This window comes from Choloepus didactylus, chromosome 15 (genome assembly GCF_015220235.1).
Source record: "Choloepus didactylus isolate mChoDid1 chromosome 15, mChoDid1.pri, whole genome shotgun sequence".
Lineage (NCBI taxonomy): Eukaryota > Metazoa > Chordata > Mammalia > Pilosa > Megalonychidae > Choloepus > Choloepus didactylus.
Window position 1 is genome coordinate 33,424,490 of NC_051321.1, and position 21,985 is coordinate 33,446,474.

The following is a 21,985-nucleotide window of genomic DNA, read 5'->3' on the forward strand; positions in this document are numbered from 1 at the left end:
TCAAATGGAGTTGAGAGATCACTCTGGTGGGCATTCTTATGCACTATATAGATATCCCTTTTTAGATTTTAGTGTATTGGAATAGCTAGAAGTAAATACCTGAAACTATCAAACTGCAACGATTGTATAACTATGTAGCTTACATGGGGTGACAGTGTGATTGTGAAAACCTTGTGGATCACACTCCCTTTATCCAGTGTATGGATGGATGAGTGGAAAAATGGGACAAAAACTAAATGAAAAATAAGGTGGGATTGGGGGGATGATTTGGGTATTCTTTTTTACTTTTATTTTTTATTCCTATTTTTATTCTTTCTGTAATAAGGAAAATGTTCAAAAATAGATTGGGGTGATGAATGCACAACTATATGATGCTACTATGAACAGCTGATTGTACACCATGGATGATTGTATGGTATGTGAATACATCTCAATAAAACTGAATTTTTTTTTTAAAAAAAGTAATAATAGCAACAATGTATTGGTAATTATAGCCTATGGATGAGTAAAATGAATGAAGTAAAGTTAAAGGGATGGAAGGGAAGAATTGGGAATACTCTAAGTTACCTGAATTAACTGTGCAGTCATACAGTGTTAATTAAAAGTGGATTTCAGTTAGTTGGAAATGCATATTGCAAACTCTAGGGCAACCACTAATTTTTTGTTTAAAGAAATAGAATTTATATGCTGAGAGAGGAGAGAAAATGGAATCATATAAAATGATTAAAACCAGAGAAGACAAAAAAATTGGGGGAAGATAAAAGAAACAAAGAATAAGTGCAACAAATAGAATCCTGTTACAAACATAGTAGATATTAATCCAACTATATCAATAATTACCTTAAATGTGAATGTCTAAATACCCCTTTTTAAGACAGAGACTGTTAAAGTGGATAAAAACAAAAAAGTACGAGACCCAACTATATGTTGTCTGCAAGAAACCCACTTTAAATACAAAGACACAAATAGACCAAAAGTAAAGGTATGGAGAAATAAATGTCCTGCTAATGCTAATTCTAAAAAATAGCTGGAGCAGTTATATTACTTTCAGACAAAGCAGACTTCAGAGCAAGGGAAGTTAGAAGAGATAAGAGTGGCATTACATGATGAAAACAGGGTCAGTTCTTCAGGAAGACAATCTTGAATGAGTGAGTATGCACCTAACAACAGAGCATCAAATTACATGAGGCAAAAACTGATAGAACTGCAAAGAGAAACAGACAATTCCACTATTATAGTCGGAGACTTCAACACTCCCCTAACAGTAATTGACATATCCAGCAGCAGAAAATCAGTAAGGTTATATTTGAACTGAACAGCAACAGTAGTCAATGGATCTAATTGACATTTATAGAATATTCCCTCCTAAAACAGCCGAGTATACATTCTTCTCAAGCACACATGGAACATTCACCAATATTCACATGAACTGAGCCACAAAATACCTCTTCACAAATATAAAAGAATAGAATTCATACAAACTATGCTCTCAGACAACAATGGAATTAAACTAGAAATCAATAAAAGAAAGCTGAAAAAAATCTCAAAATATTTGGAGATTTAATAGCACACTTCTAAATAACACATGGGTTAAAGAAGTCTCAAGGGAACTAAAAAACATGTTGAACTAAATGTAAATGAAAATAAAACCTATCAAAATTTGTGGGATGCAGATAAAGTAGTTCTTAGAAAGAACTTAATAGCATTAAATGCTTATAATAAAAGGTACCAAATTAATAATCCAAGTTTCCATCTTAAGAAAGTCTAAAAAGTAGAGCAAACTAAATCCAAAATAAGCAGAAGGAAGGAAATAATCAAGGTAAAAAAAGAAATCAATTAAATTGAGAAAAGAAAAATAGAGAAAAATAATAAAAATCAAAAGTACATTCTTTGGAAAGATCATTAAAGTTGATAAAACTGTCACCAGACTAGTCAATAAAAAAAGAAGGAAGATAAACATTTTCAATATTGGTAATAAAGGAGAGGACATCTTCACAGACACTACAGACATTAATAAGACAATACGAAGAACAACTTATGCCAATAAATTCAACAACTTAGACACTCAAGAAGAAATAGAAACCTGAAGTACCCAACTTCTATAAAAGTTGAATTTGTAGTTAAAAACCTTCCCATAAAGAAAAACCATTCTATAAAATTCAACAGTCTTTCACTTAAAAAAATTTTTAAAAAACTTAGTGAACTATAAATAAAAGAGAAATTTCCTAACCCGATGAAAGGCAGCTACCAAAATCTACAACAAATATCATGCCTAATGATGAAATATTAGCATGTTCGTTTTAAAATTGCTAATGAGATAAAGAAGCCTGCTACTATGACTTCTTTTCAACATGCTATAGGATGACCTAGCCAACTAGTAAAATGAGGTAGAAGGACATACATAAGCAAAACTGTTATTGTTTGCTACGATAGAAAAAATAAAAGAATCTCTATACAAATAATTAGAAATAATAAGAAAATTTAGCAAGCTTTTTGATTATAAGAACACCACCCCAAAACCAACTGCAGAACTTTCACATTGTTGATGAGAGTGCAAAATGGTAAAAATAATTTGAAAAATTGTTAAGCAATGTACTAAAGTTGAAAACATACATACCAATTTCACTTCTAAGTATATTCCCACCATACATGCATGAACTAAAAATCCACATTTGAACAAGAATGCCTACAGCAGCATTATTCATAATAGGCAAAAACAAGAAACAACTAGAATGTTCATCAAGAGTAGAATAAATAAGTACATGCAATAGAAGGTTCTCCAGCAATTACAATCAGTTGCCTATGGCCACCCTCAACAAAATGGATGAATCCCGTAAACATAAGGCTGAGTCAAAGAAGCCAGTCACAAAAGAGTACATATTGTAGAGTTCTAATTCATACAGTTCAAAAACAGGCAAAGCTAATCTATGGTGATAGAATTCAGAATAACAGTTGCTTTGGGGAGTTTAATTATTGGGAGGAGCACTGAGGATATTTCTGTGGTGCTATTAATATCCTACATCTTGATGTGGTGATTACATTGGTTTTATCACTTTGAAAATAAATTGATTGCACATTTATGATTTGTGGACCTTTTTGGTAAGATACAAGTTTTTATTTTACTATACACTTCCGTAAAACATTTAATAAGTGTATTTTTTTAAAGAAAGATTAGTGTTGGTTCCTATTCTTGGAATTGGAGCTTACAAGATACAGCAGACAGGTGATGTGAGTCACCACCTCAGCACTCCACCAAGAAAGAACATCTTAATCACTCAAACTGCAGCAGGTTTGCCTGGAACTCCAAAGACCAGCCTGTAGAGAATTTACCCTGGCTAATTTATAGCAAAAAAAAAAAAAAAAAAAAGGGAGGAGGAGGAGGAAGAGGAAAATAATAGGGAGAGGAAGAGGAATAGGAGGAAGTAGAGAGGAGAAAAGAAAGAAGAGAGAAGAAAAGAAAAAGGAGGAATCTGAATGGAGAATGGATAAATTATACTAGTATCCAACAACTAAATATATGATTCAGCAATGAAAATTAATGCTGAGGAGCAACTTATCAACATGACTTAATTTCACAATCTTAATATTAAGCAGAAAAGAAAATTCGAGACGCATATCTACACTATGATATCCCGTATTGTTTAGGAATATACACTTACCAATTTTGAATATAAAGGAATGCATAGGAATGATAATCAACAACTTTAGAATAATACTTATCCTGGGGCTTTGGAAAGTAAACAAATCAGGAACAGGCACAAAGAGACCATTAACTGAAATGCTAATGTTATTTTTAAGCTGGGTATCATTATATTACTTTATAAATCCTGTATTTATTAAATATTCTATAAATAATACTTTAAGTTGATAGATAAGAATCAACCTAAGAAGTAAAAAATTTTAAATAATGAATGGTGATAAGAATTACAACATAGAAAGAGTGGGCAATTAGCTTGAAAGTTTTGCTATGAATGAGAACAAACCATTTGGGATCAAGAACAAGTTTTTTTTTTTTTAACATGGTGTGCTATTTTGTATCTGTTATGTACCCCATAAAACACTATGTTCTTTTAATCCAATCTTATGAAGGAAGACGTATTGTGAGTGGGATCTTTTGATTAGATTATTTCCATGGAGCTATGACCCTGCCCATTCAAGGTGGGTCTTGATTAGTTTACTGGAGTCCTTAAGAGAGCTCAGGGAGAGACAGAGAGCTCAGAGCCAACACAGACCCAGATGCTTGGAGATGCAAACAGAAAGACTTTGGAGATGCTAAGCAAAGAGATGTAATCCAGAGTTTGCTCTCTGAGCTCCTGTGGGTCCTCCTTGCTTCTTCCAGGGGCAAACTCTGGATCCCCTGGAAGAAGCAAGGAGGACCCACAGGAGCTCAGAGTTCAGAGAAGCTGAGAGAGCTATTTTGGAGAGAAGCTATAATATGTAATCCAGAGTTTGTCCCCAAGAGAAGCAAGCAAGGACACCTGGGAGCTGTGACAGAAACCAAGAGACATTTTGGATAAAGCCACTGAAACCAGAAGCTAAACCCAGGAGAGAAGTTACAGCAGAGCCAGCCATGTACCTTCCCATGTGACAGAGGAACCCTGGATGCCATTGGCATTTCCTCAGAGAAGATATCTACCTCCTGATGCCTTGATTTGGACATTTTCATGGCCTTAGAACCGTTAATTTGCAACCTGATAAATCCCTATTGAAAAAGCCAACCCATTTCTGATATATTGCATTTCGGCAGCTTTAGCAAACTGAAACAGATAGGAAAGCCATTCTGTACAGGTTGGATTGTTAAAATGAGCATATATTCCTTCTATAATATAAAAACTCAATATAAACAATCGTAAGAAAGAAAAGTATATTGAGGCCTTAATGGTGTCAAACACTGACTAGGTGTTTGAAGTAGAAAAAGGAAATACATAGCTTCTAAGGTTAACAGACCCTTTATAGCTAGTAAAGCTTGCTAATTATTCCTGAGCCTAGATACACAGATGAAACTCTGCCTTAGGTTCTTAGGGTTTCTAACCTAGATCCATAGGTCAGGAATAACATTCTCCCCAGAAAGCTTCCTAAGAAAATAAATACTCAGCTTGCTCTACCATAACTAGACTCTCTGCTACAACCATTCCTTAATTGTTGTTTTTTTCAAATGCCTTTCTTTTTATATGAACATGTAATAAGGTCCACACCCTCTTTAAGGTGATCAACTTCTCAATCAAACATGGGTTTTATCACTAGATTCCACTTCCCAAAAAAGCATTTGACTTTGGGGATAGAGCCATAGAAGCTATCAAAATTTCCTCTGAAATAGGCATCACCAAGAGCCTTGACCTTAAACTTGTAACTGAGAGCGTCAACAAATCAAAGCACCCTTCTTCAATGGCTCCTTATTATAATCGGTCCCTAGAAAATGCATTGGCCCTCTGTGCCAGTTTGGATATATTATGTCCCCCAGAAAAAGCCATGTTCTTTAATGCAATCTTGTGGGGGTAGATGTATTAGTGTTGATTAGGTTGGAACCTTCTGATTGAGTGTTTCCATGGAGATGTGACCCACCCAGCTGTGACACCTTTGATTAGGGTATGACCTCTTGACTGTTTTCATGGAAACGTGGCCCTGCCCATACAGGGTGGGTCTTGATTAGTTCACTTGAGTCCTATTAGAAGAGCTCACAAACAGAGGGACCTCACAGCAACTGAGAGTGACATTTTGGAGAGGAGCTGCAGCCAAGATAGACACCTTGGAGGATGCCATTTTGAAATGCAACTTGAGAGCAAGCAGACACCAACCATGTGCCTTCAGAGCTAACAGAGGTTTTCTGGATGCCATTGACCATCCTTCAGCAAAGTTACCCTACTGTTGATGCCTTAGCTTGGACGGTATTATGGCCTTAAGATGGTAACTTTGTAACCAAATAAACCCCCTTTATAAAAGCCAATCTATTTCTAGTATTTTGCTTAACAGCAACATTAGCAAACCAGAACACCCTCTCTCCCCACATCCTATTTGCCTGGCATGTACACTAAGCCAGGAAGAATTCAACCATCTGTCTTCTCTATGCCTTTGCTCAGAAGATGAACATAGCTGGAGAAATTCTCACAATAATTAGACCAGGTTGCCTTTAAAATAATGCCTTCAAACCTCAAATAGAATCTCAATACACATGTTTCTCTATTTGGCTCACTTTTCCACTCTCAGAGACTCTTCATTAATCCTATTAATACCTTCATTACGCATTTCCACTCTCAGCTCCATTGTATCATAACTCATTGAAAAAATAGAGGTTAACAGCAATGAACTCTTTCAGCTACTCAACAGAATCTGCCTCCATACCCCTACTCTCCTGTTTTCTTCCTGTTACAATTGGAAAGGTGCCCCTTCTCCCTTAGAGAACTCACCACAAGTGCCCTGGAACCTATGGCGTTTCACCTTCCCAAGGACTTGACCTCTCTGGTAATGCCTTCTCCGTCTTGGATTATCCACTTCTCTCTGTGCTGGTCCCGGACTTGTCCTCAGAGCCATTCTTCTCCATTTCCTTATCTGCCCTATTTCACACTGTTACTGATGTCATGGGCTGTATTTGCTATACTCCTTTGACAGCTGGCTTCTAGCTGGGCTTAGCCAAAGGGAGGCAATGGCAAGAGAACAGAGAGCGGGAGGAGAGGAGCCGAGGAGCTTCCCCCCAAGGCCCCCTCCCCTCCTCCTCCTCACATGGCGTCTCTCCCAGAGCTACAAGTCCTCTGGGGCTCCAGCTCCTTCAGGACAAGTCTACTTTGGTTCCAGCTCCTGCCAAGAAACCCCAGCCATTGGGTTACAGTGATACCAACTCCATAGCAGCTTTCTGCTCTTTATCATCACTGGGTTGTTTCACAGTCCTGGTTTGACTTCTCGGTATTTCCATTACCCTAAAGCCAATTCCCTGGATTAAGTTTCCTGTATTATAAATATCTACAGTGGTTTCTGTTTGGTTGGACTCTGACTGATAAACTCACTCTCCACTGGATCATTTACAGGAGCACACATATATTCCAAAGCATCCCCCTCACAACTCCTTGGCCACAGGCTCCCTTCACTCACTGTCCCATGTTTCTTTCCCCTTAACAGTCAAACCTCTCTAACGAGACACTCAGTGACTTACTTATTCCTGTTAGAAACCTATCTTGAGAAATAATAAGCAATGTGGGGAAAAAAATTATAAACAAGAACGTTCACAGTAGTAATATTTCTAGAATCCTACATGGCACATAGGAGAGGAACAATTAATATTAAATACAATATACAAATTTCCAATTTAAGGATTAAATATACCAAATGTATAATTGCCTTTTCACTTAAAGGTGATGTAAAAACAGCATTAAATTTCTTGAAAAGATAAAAGATACCTATAAAATTCCAATAATTATTATCATAACAGCTAACATTTATTGGGTACTTTTTATATATCTGATACCATACTAAGGGTTTTGTATACATTGTACTTAGTCAACACAACAGTGCCATGAAGAAGATACTATTTTTTTTTCCAAACTACAGATGAAGAAACTGAGGCAATAGAAGTTAAATAACTTGCCCAAATTAGAAAATATTGAAGCAAAGACTTGAATTCAATCTGCTGCGTTCTGGAGCCCACAAACCACTAAGCAGACCATCTCAATATAATAACGCAGCTATTTTTATTTTTATGTGTTCTCTCTCAGATATTGCCCATATGCATGCATATTTTACATATCTGTAACTATAGTGTACAGGAATGTTTGAATACTGCTTGCTTTTAAAATATCATTAACATTGCTGATATTTCTACATTGTTTCTATAATCATCATTTTATTGGCTGCTTAATTTTCCCTAAAGTTGATTTACTGTAATTGTGCAAACAATTACTCCATTGTTAGCCTTTTGATTGTTTACAATGTTCTTAAATTAGTATAGACAGCCATGTATTGTACATCTTTATGCCTTTTGTTGAATTACTTCTTCGTATAAATTTTTAGGAGAGCAATTAATGAATGAAAGAATTTTAATAGTTTTTGCTGTAAGTATTGCTTTATTGCAAAACATGTAATGATATGCAAAGTGACTAAACAAATGCACCAAATCTGCCACAAGCTTGATAGCTCTGGGTACTGTAATTTTTTTAAAGCTTGCTAATTTTGCAGACATGAAATGAATATTTAAATGATTGAAATCTATATGCAAGGTAAGGGATCATGTGTCACAGGAAATTGGGAGGGATGAGCCCATCACTTAACTATAGGAGACCAAAAGCTAGTAAGAGAAATTATAAAGTCAACAATAATTGTAATACAAAAAATAACATAAATTGCAGTAAGGCATTAGAAAGCCACTTAAAGTCAAAGGAGGGAGAGGTTATCTCCAGTAGAGAAGTACAGGAAAACTTCAAAGGGGAGGTTTTTTAGATGGCTCTTACAGGATAACCAGAGTTTCAAAGACACAAATAGTGTGGTAACAGAAGCAAAGTAAGAGAATATACAAAATGAGAATGCAAGACAATTGAGGTGAGTTTAATGAACAGCTATGATTGGTCCATAAGATTCGAAGTAAAGAATGGTGAAAAGGAAGAGTATAAAGTTGTCAGGATGAGACTTGGGGATCATTGGATGCTTTTTAGCACCAGCATGATTGTCCCTGTATCTGATTTGGAACGATATAGCCACTCTGGATTTAGAGGAGTGAGCGAGGAGACAGGGAAACTGGTTTGAAAATTGTTACAACTTTTTAGATGTTTTAAAACGTTAGAACCTGAAGGATGGTGGTATAATAAGAACTGACGAGAAGGGACAGATGAGAAAGACATTTTGGAGATGGAATCAACAGGGCTTAGAAATGAGTTGTGTAGGGTAAAGGGCAGGGAGATAGAAAGATGCCCTTGGGATTTGGATTTGTGTGCAAGAGGAAATTCTAAATACATAATGAGATTTTTACAGAGGAAAGGGGGAAAAGCATGGTATAGAACATATCAAGTTCCTTTGCACCTTCATTTCTTAGAACAGGTTAACAGGTGTAGTACATTCCAAGGCAAATAGAAACATAAAACCCATATTGATCTGCTTTAAAGTTGCTTTTCCCTGAATAGAGAAAACCATAGAACTAAAAACAAGTTAGAGAGTTGTGTAAAACACGGAGATGCAGGAAAGGGATGTTGTGAGATCACGAGCCAGCCCCCCCCCCCCCTTTTTTTTTAACTACGTTTAACAAAACCAGATGGAAGATCCTTCTGCACTTGGAAATACTCTCCTGCCAACAATTCCCCCTGTCCCGTTCTGGCTTCTCTACCTCCTGTTGACCAGAAATGAGGTTTTATTTGCTTTAGGACAAAATAACAAACATTTCACTGAAATCACAGAACATGTGGTACCCTTAAACTGGCAGCTGCTTAATCTCTGATAAGGACACTGGAAACAGTCCAGGTTCGATGCAAGTCCAGCTCCACCACACTAAGTACTTTCCTGTTCTTTGCTTCTTTTCCTAGGAATCCTTTTCAGTAATGGAGAGAGGTGGAAGCAGATGCGGCGATTCTCCCTCATGACCCTCAGGAACTTTGGGATGGGGAAGAGGAGCATTGAGGAGCGAGTGCAGGAGGAAGCCCGCTGCCTGGTGGAGGAGTTCAGGAAAACTGAGGGTGAATTTCACTCATCATCCCTTGAGGGGCCAGGGGGCTTCCTACACAGACCACCCACAGTCCAAGCTCCTTTGGGAGTCCTCTATAGCCCAGGATCTGCTCTATTAAACAGCGTTAGCTAGGAAAAAATGATTAGTTAGGACTCTGAAATCATTTTGTCTGGATTCATTTCCCAACTGCAGCACTTAAGAAGGTGTGTAAATTTGGACAAGTTATTTAACTTCTCTAAGATGCATTTTCCTCGTCTGAGAAACAGGTCTAAAGATCAAACCCCCAGAATAAAGATTTAAAAATATAGTACATTAAACAGTTACATGGTACCCAGCATGTAGTAGGTGCTATGTAATTTTACTTGTTGCTTTTATTTGTATTACAGTATTCCTATAATACTATAGTGTTTATTATTAGTGTAGTATCAGTATTATTACAAGATGCTCACATCCATCTTTGGGGAAGTTTAGAGGAAAATAAGCTATACATATAAATCCAAGCAGGAGAGAAGCCTAGATCTTGAAATCCCAATGCAGAATGATTAAAATTCTAGTTATTTTTTTTCTCCTATCAGCTCAGCCCTTTGACCCCACCTTCATCCTTTCCTGTGCTCCCTGCAATGTAATCTGCTCCATCCTCTTCAATGAGCGTTTCCATTACAAGAACGAGAATTTCCTCTCCCTGATGGATTTGTTAAAGGAAAATTTTAAGCAAATAAGCTCTCCATGGACCCAGGTAAGCCCAAAGCTGTATCTGCATCCATGGTTGATCTCACTGATCCAATTACTGCTAGGCTTTACGGTGCAAGACCACAGGCTCCCCTGATCCACTCCATGAGCAAAGCGCCCACATGAACATCATCACCTTCCCTCCATGTGTGTTGAGTCAATGAGTGCAATGTCCCTTAACCCATCGTCTAGCAGGTTGACTATTGCGTCCCCACATGGGTTTACACGCACAAAGACAGAATATTCCCAGTGGCTTGTTTTTTTAAGGTCCCTAAGTACATTTTCTCGCTCTCTGACTTTGGGGTTGGCTAGAGGTGGGATGAGCAAGGAACCAGGAAGGGGCTGCTCTCCTGTATATGATAGACGTGCTCTCTTCTCTTCTACTTGGAAGCTGGAGGAAAGGATGCTCCCAAACAGAGAGTTAGGGTCTCCGTTCAGAAACTCTGCTCTCTTCACAAACTGAATTTTGGGTGTATTATTTTTTCATTTTTAGATGTACAATCTCTGGCCAACCCTCATAAGGCATCTTCCTGGAAAGCACAAAGCATTTTCAAAGAGACTTAATGATGTGAAATACTTCATTCTGGAAAAAGTGAAGGAGCATCAAAACTCCCTGGATCCGAATAACCCTCGGGACTACATTGATTGTTTCCTCAGGAGGAGGGAGCAGGTACATGTGTCATCTTTCCCTGGTACTGTCATCTTTCCCTGATATGGAAGTGCATGAAACCATGATCACACCATGTAGGTAATTCTTGATGTTTTGATATTTTACAGCAATGGAGGTCACTGTTGTCATTAATAGATATTTTTAAATAGTCCAAAGCACACTTTTCCCTTTGTACTTCTATTACTTCCTACTCTTGGGCTTTTGCATTTAAGCACTTTCCATACATATTTAGAATGAAATGCATGATATATAAAGCATGTTTCTGAACATTTATCTTGGGGTGGATAAGACATACACATTTTCTCTCCTGATAATTTATACATATATAGCCATTTTTGTCATGATGCCTTCATAGATAGCACATCACAGACCAATGCATTAGTTGCATTTTCTTATAGTAACAATTTTGTATTTGAAATTGGTGATGGATCAGAATTCTAAAGCAAATACTTTATACATTAACCAGAAGTGGCATTAAAAATATTGAATAACATGTATGGCATGGCCACCAATCCTCAGAATATCACTGAACATAAAATACCAGCATGATCATCCATGAGCACATCAGTTAAAACAGCCAAGCTTGTGACCAGCAATAGATTATAAAAAATACATTTAAAGATATAAACATGTATAGGAAAAAAGACTCTGAAAATTATGCTTTGAGCCTATAAAATTAATGGTATTTGCACAAAGGTCCCTAAAATATGTATAAATGAAAGAAAATTTCACTCATCTGCATCAAAAATACGTAAATTAGAGCAAACAATAATAATTTGTTTAGTCTTCTTAGCTCTAAGAGGTCTCTGGAGAGGTGACTTGGATAGCCTGGGTTCCTCAGAAAACATGTGTAAGAAAGGAGTGTTGAGCCTCTTTTATCCCTCAAAAATTACCCTGGAGCATTTAAACTCATTACATTTACTAAGTAGGTGCCTCAAAGTACCCTATTCATTCCAATGGAAAGTTCATTGTCAACTCTCAGAGGACTAGTTGTTTTTCTGGGAAAGAGGGAAAAAAAAAAAAAAAAAAAAGAAGCAGCAGCAGCACAACAAAATAATAGCCAGGTTCTTAATTCAGTCATTCAAAATTTTTCTTTAGCCAGTTTAGCCACAGTGTATCAGACACTGTGCAAGGTAAAGGAAACAAAATTTCTATATTCTCCACTACACCATACACTTCAAGAGGGCTGAGGCCAGGTCAATTTGCCACACAGTCCATCACTAGCAACAAGCACAATGCCTGAAATATTATAAGTGCACAATAAATATTTATTGAATAGATTTACTAATTCATTAATAGAGATACCATCCTTGCCTTAATGGAGCTTACATTCTAGTGGAAAGATAATTAGTAACAACACAGTGCTAACAAGGGAAGTGCAAGGTGCTATGGGAGAATACCTACACTAGCCTTACGTGAGTCGGGGAGGGACGTCTAAATCACAGCCCTTGGGATGTGTCCCTGCATAGGTGACAGCTGGCCTGCGAGCAAAAGGATGAGTAGGGAGGGATTAACTGCATAAAGGTGGCAGAGAAAAACATACCAAGCAGAGGTACAAAATGTGCAAAGGCCCTGAGGCAGAAGGTAGCTTAGAAATATGAAGAGTAAAGAGAAAGCCAGTGTGGCTGGAAGGCAGGGAGCAGGAAAGTGCAGTTGGAGGAAGTTGACGCTGTAGGTCAGTGATTAGACCACTTGTGCAGGGCCTGGTAGGCTATATTAATTAGCTTAGTTTTCATCCTAATATCAATGAAAAGTAATTGAAGGGTCTCAGTACTGGGTAATGAATGATCATATTTGTGATGTAGAGGTCAGATTGGAGGGGTCAACAGAAGATACAGGGAAAGCAGCTAGGGGTTGTCATAAGGTAGACTTCCTAGTAGCAGAACCTAAAAAAAAGGGATTTGTATGGAAGTGATTTATTAAGTGAATGCCCTCAGGGAAAACTTGTAAGTAAGTGAATGAGATAAATAGGATAGGGAAAGGGGAAAAGTTAAACATGGATGTGGTTTCATGTGAAGGCTGGTCTCAGCGTGATCCCATGGGGGCTCAAGAGCATAAATTGTACTGCAGACTTTGTTGTCCCCTGAGGTAAGGGAGCTTGTCTTTTGTCCCCATCCACCCATGAGTTACCAGCTGCAGACATCCCCAGAGGTGGTGGTATGGGCGCTGCTGAATTCCTAGGCACTTTCTGCCAACATGACTCCAATGGCCAAAGGGACTTCTCCAGAGAAGGCTGCAGGTGTGAACCAGGAGAATGGATGACCTGAACCTGTAAAAGGGATCCCACAGGATCTGGACAGGGCACCAACAGCAACTTCTACATGAGACTATTGCAGTAACCCAAGCCAGAGTTGATGGCAGTTAGACCAACAGTACTGGTGGTGGGAATGAAGAGAAGTAGATGGATTTGAGAGATATTTAGGAGGTAAAATTGACAGTATTCATGGTAAGCCGGGAAATGAAAGATGTAGAGATATCATGGACAAGGTCCTGGGTTCCGGAATTGCCATGATGCTCAAATTTCTAGGTGTATAGAAACTTCTCAAGTGTTCCTGCTTCCCTGCAAGTTTGTTCTGTTCTAATATTAAATTTCTATAGCCTTACTAGATAATAGATTTGGGTTGTGCTAAGAATTAAATAAAATGGCAGAATCCATCCTACTTGGTTAAATTGCAGTTTAGAACATAAGTAAAATATATGTTGGCATTCCCATTTTCTCCCCAATGCTTTTTACTAGTGAAGATTTTTATAATACCTGAACATTTTTTGTGAGGAAGTTATTTAAAGTGTTCAAGTTTCTTGATTCCAGATAAAGGCACTAAAGACTATCGGTAGGAAGTGATAAATGTGCATAAAAATTCAGACATCCACATAAAGAAATTCTATTCTGAAATGAAAAGGAGAGACATGGTATTAAGAAACTAAGTGAAGGAAAGCTTGATAAAGAACTTTAAAAATGAAGTTAATTTTTAAGACACCCTAGTATTTTCCTCAAATTATAAAACCAATAATAGAAGTCCACCAAAAAACAATCAGCAATAAAAATACAAATACTGTGTTCTGGTTTGCTGAAGCTGCCAGAATGCAAAATACCAGAAATGGACTGGCTTCTACAATGGGGGTTTATTAGTTCTCAAATTTACAGTTCTAAGGCCATAAAAGTGTCCAAACTAAGGCATCAACAAGAGGACACCTTCACTGAAGAAAGGCCAACAGTGTTCAGGATTCTGTCACATGGGAAGGCACATGGCTGACTCTGCTAAGCCTTCTTTCCCAGGATTAGCTCCTAGTTTCTGTTGCTTTCTCCAAAATGTGTCTGGGCTTCTGTCTCAGCTCCTCTCTTAGCTTCTCCCAGGGGCAAAATCTGGATTACATATCTTGTATTCTCTCCAAAATGTCTCTCTCAGCTTCTCCAAGCATCTGGGTCTGTGTCAGCTCTTTTAAGGACTCCAGTGAACCAATTAAGCCCCATCTAGAATGGGTGGGGTCACATCTCCATGGAAATAATCTAACCAAAAGGTCCCACACACAGTTGGGTGAGTCATATCTCCATGGAAACAACCTAATCAAAAGAAGTCACCCACAATAAGTCTGTACCCACAAGACTGAATTAAAAGAATATGACTTTTTTGGGGGTACTTAATAGATTCAAACCCGCACATATAGTGAAATAGGAAAACTTGTATTAGCTTAGTTTTATCTCATTAAACATTTATTTATTCAACAAATTTTAAGTGCCAGTTACTGTGTGGAGAGCCCAGGCTTCATGAACAAAGACTTAGTTCCTATTTTCCTTTGTAATGGTATTTTAAAATAGAGAGCTCATTTACTATTTTAAAGCCCTGGATCAAATTTATTTTGTACACACTTGGTAGAGCCCATGTAAGATGTATAAGTCAAAATGTCATTGTCTACATGTACTGTCTTCATATTAAAAGATGTCATCAGTAATGTTGAATGTTATGTGAGGGGATGGGGTAGGGAGTGTCTAAGTCTGTCTAAGAGAAAGAAACAGACCAGTCATGAACCACTGATTCTATCTACACTGAGTTCATATAACTAGTCTTTTCCATTAAATATAATAAATAAAGATACTATTCAATGAGTATTTATATATGTAAGGCAGTATTCTAAGAACCCCCCATCCATTAACTCTTAATATTTATAATAGCAGTGTGGGGTACATTCTATTTTTTTCCCTATTTCATGTATGATGAAATTGAGTCAGGAGGTGAAGTAATTGCCAAGGGCACACATCTCTTCAATGGCTAACCCAGAATTTGAACCCAGATGGTTCAGGTCCATGATTCATTTTTTTATTCATTGTACTACAATGCACAAAATGATTCCTATTAATAGTGAAGGAGTATGATTGTGGAGCTCTAAAGCACTGCCTTAACTCATGTAGCCATTAACTCTACCACTTACAGGAGAAACATAACCCAGAGTCTGAATTTGATTTGGAGAACTTGGCAACCTGTGGATCCAATTTGTTTTCAGCCGGAACAGAGACAACAACTAGCACCCTGAAATTCGGGCTCCTGCTCCTGATGAAACACCCGGAAGTGGAAGGTTCAGAAAATATTTTATCAATCAAAGAAGAGATGAGATCAGGGCACTGGAGAGGGTGGGGAGATACCGCAATCAGTGGCTGCTTCACTTTCTGAGGGCTGCCTTGTACAGCGCCATGTGAACAGCCATTCCTTGTAGTTTGTACATCAGAATTATGTCTGATGATGCTAATAAGGAAGAGGGGTCTTTAAGAACTCAAAGACTTTCATTTTAGTTTAAAAACAGAGTGAAGTTTCTGAATTCCAAATCTTATATATGAGATGCAATACAAAAGAAAGACCTCTAATTGGATGAGGGGCACATGTGTCCCCATGCTGGGTTCTATTCCTGGACCTATCCATACCTGACTGTGTGACTTCAATCAAGCTATTTTATTTTGCAGGCTTCTGTTTCCTCATCTTGAAAATGGACCAGACTCCCCAAAGAGGATTTCTAGCTCCTGTATAATTTGAAATTCAAATATGAAATTTTGTTGTCTGGATTTTCTCAGGCACAACCTTGAAGCCAGTGTTTATATTGTGCAATGAAATATTATTTGCCATTCCCACAAGATGTGTAGGAGGGTGGGTGAAGCTGACAAAGAGCATGAACCTACTAAAGTGAGGATTAACACTTTCCCTCTGTGGCTGCTTTTCCAGGAATCCTGGGATGTCATAATCCCTGCCACACAGGTGCTCTCCTCACCTGCACAAGAAAACAAACCTAGTAAGGCAGGAGACTGAGGATATACCTGATCCAGCCTTTGTTTCCTGCAGCAAAGCCGTGGGTATTGGGTATTGGTGTCAGACGGTGAAACATAAGATAGAAATTTCATCAGGAACAGAGCAATAACCTCCTTAGTAACAGGTCTTCAGCCTCTGGAAGTTTTTTCTAGGCTAATTTCTATCACATTTTGCAAGCATTTTCAGGGCATTTCCAGGTCTCCAGGGAACACAACACTGAGTAACATTCATGATTCATGTCTTTGCAGCCAAAGTTCATGAAGAAATTGACCGTGTGATTGGACGTGACCAAAGCCCTTGCATGAAAGACAAGATGAAACTGCCCTACACGGAGGCCGTGCTGCATGAGATACAAAGATACATCACCCTCCTTCCTTCTAATTTGCCCCATACTGTGATCCGGGACACGAAATTCAGACAATATGTCATCCCCAAGGTCAGAACTGTTTGGGAAAGTACGCCTAGAATAGAAGGGGTGCCTCAGTACCTTGGTGGGGCATGTGAGGAGACTTAGTTCTGCTATAGGAGAAGAGGCAGTCAAGAGTCACAGAGAAGCACAGGGCTGGAGTCCCATGATGTGGGTTTGAAATTCATCATTGCAGTACACCCTCAGGCCAAGTCCTTACCTCTGTGGGCCTGAACCTGCCTTCCTAGAATGGGGGAGATGGAGGAGGCTGACCCAGGACTTCCAAGGCTCCTTCCCACTCTCACAGTGAATGTATTAAGTAAGCAGTGATTTCCACTCATAAGAATCTCATGGAGACTGAAATTTGGTTTTTCATGATGGATGATAAAAGGGAGGAAGGGATGGAAAGTGTGGCTGCAGGTCTAGAGTGATCAAGCCACGTCTCAACCTCCTTTAACCCTAATCCTCTCTTCTTAGCACCTTGCATACCAGGACATTTGGGATATTACTGCCCCCAATAATTAACATTTGTAGAGCACTTAGCATTTATCCAAGTGTTTGCATGCATACTGGGCATCTGGTTAGTCTTGTGTAACGATTAAGGGCTTGGGCTTTACATTTAAACAGCTCCAGAGCGTAAAAGATGTCAAACCTGACCAAGATATGACAAAATGGAAACGGCACACCAATCTCACAAATAGCAATTCAAAAGTCTGTTAACACATCACATAAAAAAATACTATACTACTAACATGTGAATACTATTTCCAAAACACAAGAATGATCCAATACCAGGAAATCCAGTTTAAGAAAATTCACCATACAAATAGAACTTAGGACAAAAATCACATGATAATCTCACTGGTCCAGAAAACGCTTTTGATAATATTGAATATTGATTCTTGATTTTTTTTAACCCTTAATCAAATAGGAATAGGAATAACCTGAGAAAACATATCTCTCAAGCAAAAATCCAAAAATGCTTATTGATGAATAAAGCACTCCCATTAATATCAGAAATAAGACAAGGCTATTCGCCATTACTGATATTATTTAACTAGAATTGGAAAAGGGATAGTAACAAGAAGATAAGCACAGTGTCAGGCAAATGTGGCACGCCCAACATAAATGGTAGTTACCATTATTACTTTGTCTTTTAAGCCTCACAAAAATCTTAAGGGGCAAGGAGGAAAGCTAGTTGTTATTACCCCATCCCTATCTTACTAGTGAGGGGAGTGGGTTTTGATAATAAATTCCAATAGTGTCAAAAGATTTAAGGTTCCAAATATCATTTTCTTCCATTCATAACTGGATCTAGAAATTTTTGGAAATTCTGAAAAAAAAGTTCTTCCTATTTAAGGCAAAGATTCCAGTAAAGCTTATGTCTAGAACATGAGGGCTGCAAATTCCAGTTTTTGTTTTTTTTTTTACAACAATTATAGCACATTGATCATATTATTACTCTTCACGTAGAAAACCACCTTATTACAAGATAAAAGACATTGTATGATTGTGTATGTAAAATAGCCACAGCTCAAGACAATCACTCACCAGGCAAGCTTAAGAGGATTCAGTCCTATTAAATTCACTATAATTAAGAGCATTAGACTTGTTTATGAACCAAGGATAATAATGATAAAATTAACAATCAACTCTATATTTCTTATTTCCAGGGCACTACTATATTGCCACTATTGTCTTCAGTCTTATTCGATTGCAAGGAATTTCCCAACCCTGAGAGGTTTGATCCAGACCACTTTTTGGATAAAAATGGCAACTTCAGGAAAACGGAATACTTTGTGCCTTTTTCCCTTGGTAAATACAAATAAACCCACCCAGGCCACACACATACACATCTTGGGCAGTTTTTAGTTTCACTGAATTTATTGCATACTTAAGTAATCCACTGATAATAGCTAAGTTAATCAAATCAAACTGTTATAATCCCCCAAATCTGAACGGAACCATGTAAGTCTATACACAAATTGAATCAGGTAAGTCATCCAGGGACTATTTTATTATTTGGTGATTGAGCATAAAGCCAGTTTGATGAGACAAAAGCAAGTCAATCCAATTCACATATCACATATTACCAAAAGAAAAAGGGATCTGCTTTTAAAAAATTTGGCTGTTGATCTCCCTTGATAATATTAGCTTTCCTGAAACAAAATGTATGGTTTCCTTCTTTTTTTTTTTTTAAACTGTTACCTTTTATTAATTTTTCTGATTCTTGGAGTTTGAGACCATCAAGATTCCTTGGCCACTTAATTTTCCTTCTTTCCTCTGAAATTTGGAACCACACACACACACTTGCAAACTTACACAAAAGCTAGTTGTTGCCTAGTCACTATTTCCCATAAGGTTATAAAAGCAATTTAGGGTCAGTCAAGATGCATTCCTTTTTTTTTTTTTGTTATTCTAATTACAAAGAAAATAAATGTTCAACACACACAAAAAAGGAAAATGCAGAAAAACCAAAAAAGAGAAGAAAATAAATATCATCTGTAGTTGCACTCTACAGAGATAATCAGTATTTTACTGTATATACTTCCAAACAATTGTCTAGAGATACATAATACATGTATATATTTAAAATAAAATTTGGTTCATGCTAACGTTAAGCCCCTACCCTTACACAATGTACAAAAATCAACTCAAAATGGGTCAAGGACTACATAGAGAGGATAATGTAGGAGCACATCATTATTACCTGGGATTTGGCAATGGATTCTTAGATATTACACCATAAACACAAGCAACAAAAGAAACAATAGATAAATTTGATTTCATCAAAATTAAACACTTTTGTGTATTGAAGGAAATTATCAAGAAAGTAAAAAAAGAGAAAATAGTTTCAAACCGTATATTGGGTAAGAGTTTAATGTCTAGAATATGTAAAGAACTTTTACAATATCACAACAAAAAGACAACCTGATTTAAAAATGGGCATAGTGCTTGAATAGACCTTTCTCCAAAGGAGATATATAAATGGCCAATAAACACATGAAAAGATGCTCAATATCTTTAGCCATTAGGGAAATGCAAATTAAAACCACAAGGAGATACCACTTCACACCCATAAGGATGACTATTACTGGGGGGAAAAAGGAAAATAAGTATTGGAGAGGATGCAGAGAAATTGGAACTCTATTGTATTATTGGTGGAAATGTAAAATGGTGAAGCCACTGTGGAAAGCAATATGGTGGCTCCTCAAAAACTTAAATATAGAATTACCATTTGACCCAGCAATCTTATTTCTGGGTATATACCCAGAGAGAGTGAAAACCGTTTCAAACACACTTGTACGCTAGTGCTTGCAGCAGCATTATTCAGAATAGCCAAAGGTAGAAACAACCCAAGTGCACATCTACAAATGAATAAACAGAATGTGGTATATATACACAATACAATATTATGCACCTATAAGGAAAATGAAGTTATGAGATACGCTGCAACATAGAAGAACCTCAAAAATATGCTCAGTGAAATAAGCAAGACACATAGGACAAATTTTTTACACTATGTACAAGAGATGGCTAGAAATAGCAAATTTGCAGAGATAAAAAGCAGGAGAGGGTGGTAGGGTGTGGTACTTGTAAAAATAAAATAAATTAATTTTGTAAACAGACACTGAAGAATATTTGATACCATATCAAAGCAATACCCACAGGGCCTTAAAAAATTGGTTCATTTTGTGCAATCTATTTGATAACCTACTTTTACTTAATATATCATGATGAAAGATAGCCCTTGGTATACATATTCTTCCATATAAACATGTTTAAGTTGCCTTGCATGATAAATGCACAATGACTTATTTAATCAATCCAATTATAGAAGTGTGTAGGCTTCATCTAATTCATCAATATCATAAATAAGGATGCAAGTGACATCCTCATAGATGAATCTGTTTCCCACAGACAAATCCCCAGAAGAAGAATCATTGAGTTAAGTAGTGTAAATTTCTTTGGAGGGTTTTGATATGAATTATTACATATCCTGCTAGAAAAATCTGTACCAATTAATTGTCCTCCAGCAGTTTAAAGGAGTTCCTCTTTCTGATCAGTGTTTTCAATGGCTTTTGGGGGCAAATTGTATTTGAACATGAAGTGAGCTAATGCATACATTTTCTCCTTCCAGGGAAACGGGCCTGTATCGGAGAGGGTCTAGCCCGCATGGAGTTATTCCTGTTCCTCACCACCATCCTGCAGAACTTCTCCCTGAAGCCCCTGGTTGAGCCAAAGGAGATAGACATCCAACCCCTTGTCACTGGGCTTATCAACATCCCACCACCTTACAAGCTATGTCTTATTCCTAGATAAAGAGCTTTTATCTTTAATCACTCAAATCAAAGTAATTGCTTTTATTCCCCCTAGAAATAATCTCCCTCTTCCTTTTAAATGTTGCCTGGGATAGAAACACTACTCACTAAAAGATGATGGACATTTGTTCAAATCTACAAAACCCTAGAGAAAAAGGGGTTGTTTCCTGAAAAGCCCAAGGTTACAAATAATATTTTATAGTACCTCATAAACCATATTCCAGTGGAACCAAGACCAGATCCAAGAAGGCCTTTATCAGAGACAATCCACAAATTGTATAGACTTCACTATTTTTCTGGTTTTGGAAATATGCTGATTTTCTTTAGTTGTTTTTTTTTTTTTTTTAAAGATAGACAAATTAATATACTAGCCTATAGTATTTTTCTATCTCCCATTGAAATCATTTATGATTCCTGCCACATTCATAAAATAAAGCCTTATTTCCACAATCGATTTTCTTTGTATGTTTGACTTTATTTCAAGTCTGAAAAATCTATTTACTGAGAAAGAAATCTGTATGCTGAGGTAATCTACAAGCAGGATATGATAAATAGATTATATTACATGATAACCTCCTATCAAAAACCTCCCACTGTTCTGCCCATCTATTTCCAACCATTGATTTACACAGAACCCAAGGAGCCTCCTTGGATAAGAAGTCAAACCATGTCCACAAATAAGATTTAGACATACGTAGCTGTGTTCAGTTCAGAAATGGTGAGGGGCAGTGTTGGGGTCTGGAAAGCAAGGTGTCAAGATGCAAGGAAAGACTGAGCATTGTAAGAGACCAGTGACACAAAAAAGAATAGCAAGAACTTCTGGGAAGATGGCAGAGTGGGTGAGGCAGAGTGGGATACTCCTCTGTGAAAGGAACTAGAGAGGGCCTGGAGGACACCTGGGTCTGTGGTTTTGGGGTGTAACCAGCC

The 21,985-nt window shown here is 37.5% G+C and overlaps 1 protein-coding gene across 1 annotated transcript in view; it reads left to right on the forward strand.

The window, feature by feature from the left end:
- Positions 1-21,512, forward strand: part of LOC119510647 (cytochrome P450 2C23-like) — a 66,779-nt gene extending 45,267 nt beyond the window's left edge. Inside the window, exons 3-9 of the mRNA XM_037805062.1 lie at positions 9,498-9,647; positions 10,213-10,373; positions 10,860-11,036; positions 15,467-15,608; positions 16,579-16,766; positions 18,410-18,551; positions 20,878-21,512. Coding sequence (XP_037660990.1) covers positions 9,498-9,647; positions 10,213-10,373; positions 10,860-11,036; positions 15,467-15,608; positions 16,579-16,766; positions 18,410-18,551; positions 20,878-21,059 — 1,142 coding nt within the window. The 3' untranslated portion in view covers positions 21,060-21,512. The remainder of the gene's footprint in view (positions 1-9,497; positions 9,648-10,212; positions 10,374-10,859; positions 11,037-15,466; positions 15,609-16,578; positions 16,767-18,409; positions 18,552-20,877) is intronic.
- The last annotated feature ends 473 nt before the right edge of the window (positions 21,513-21,985 follow it).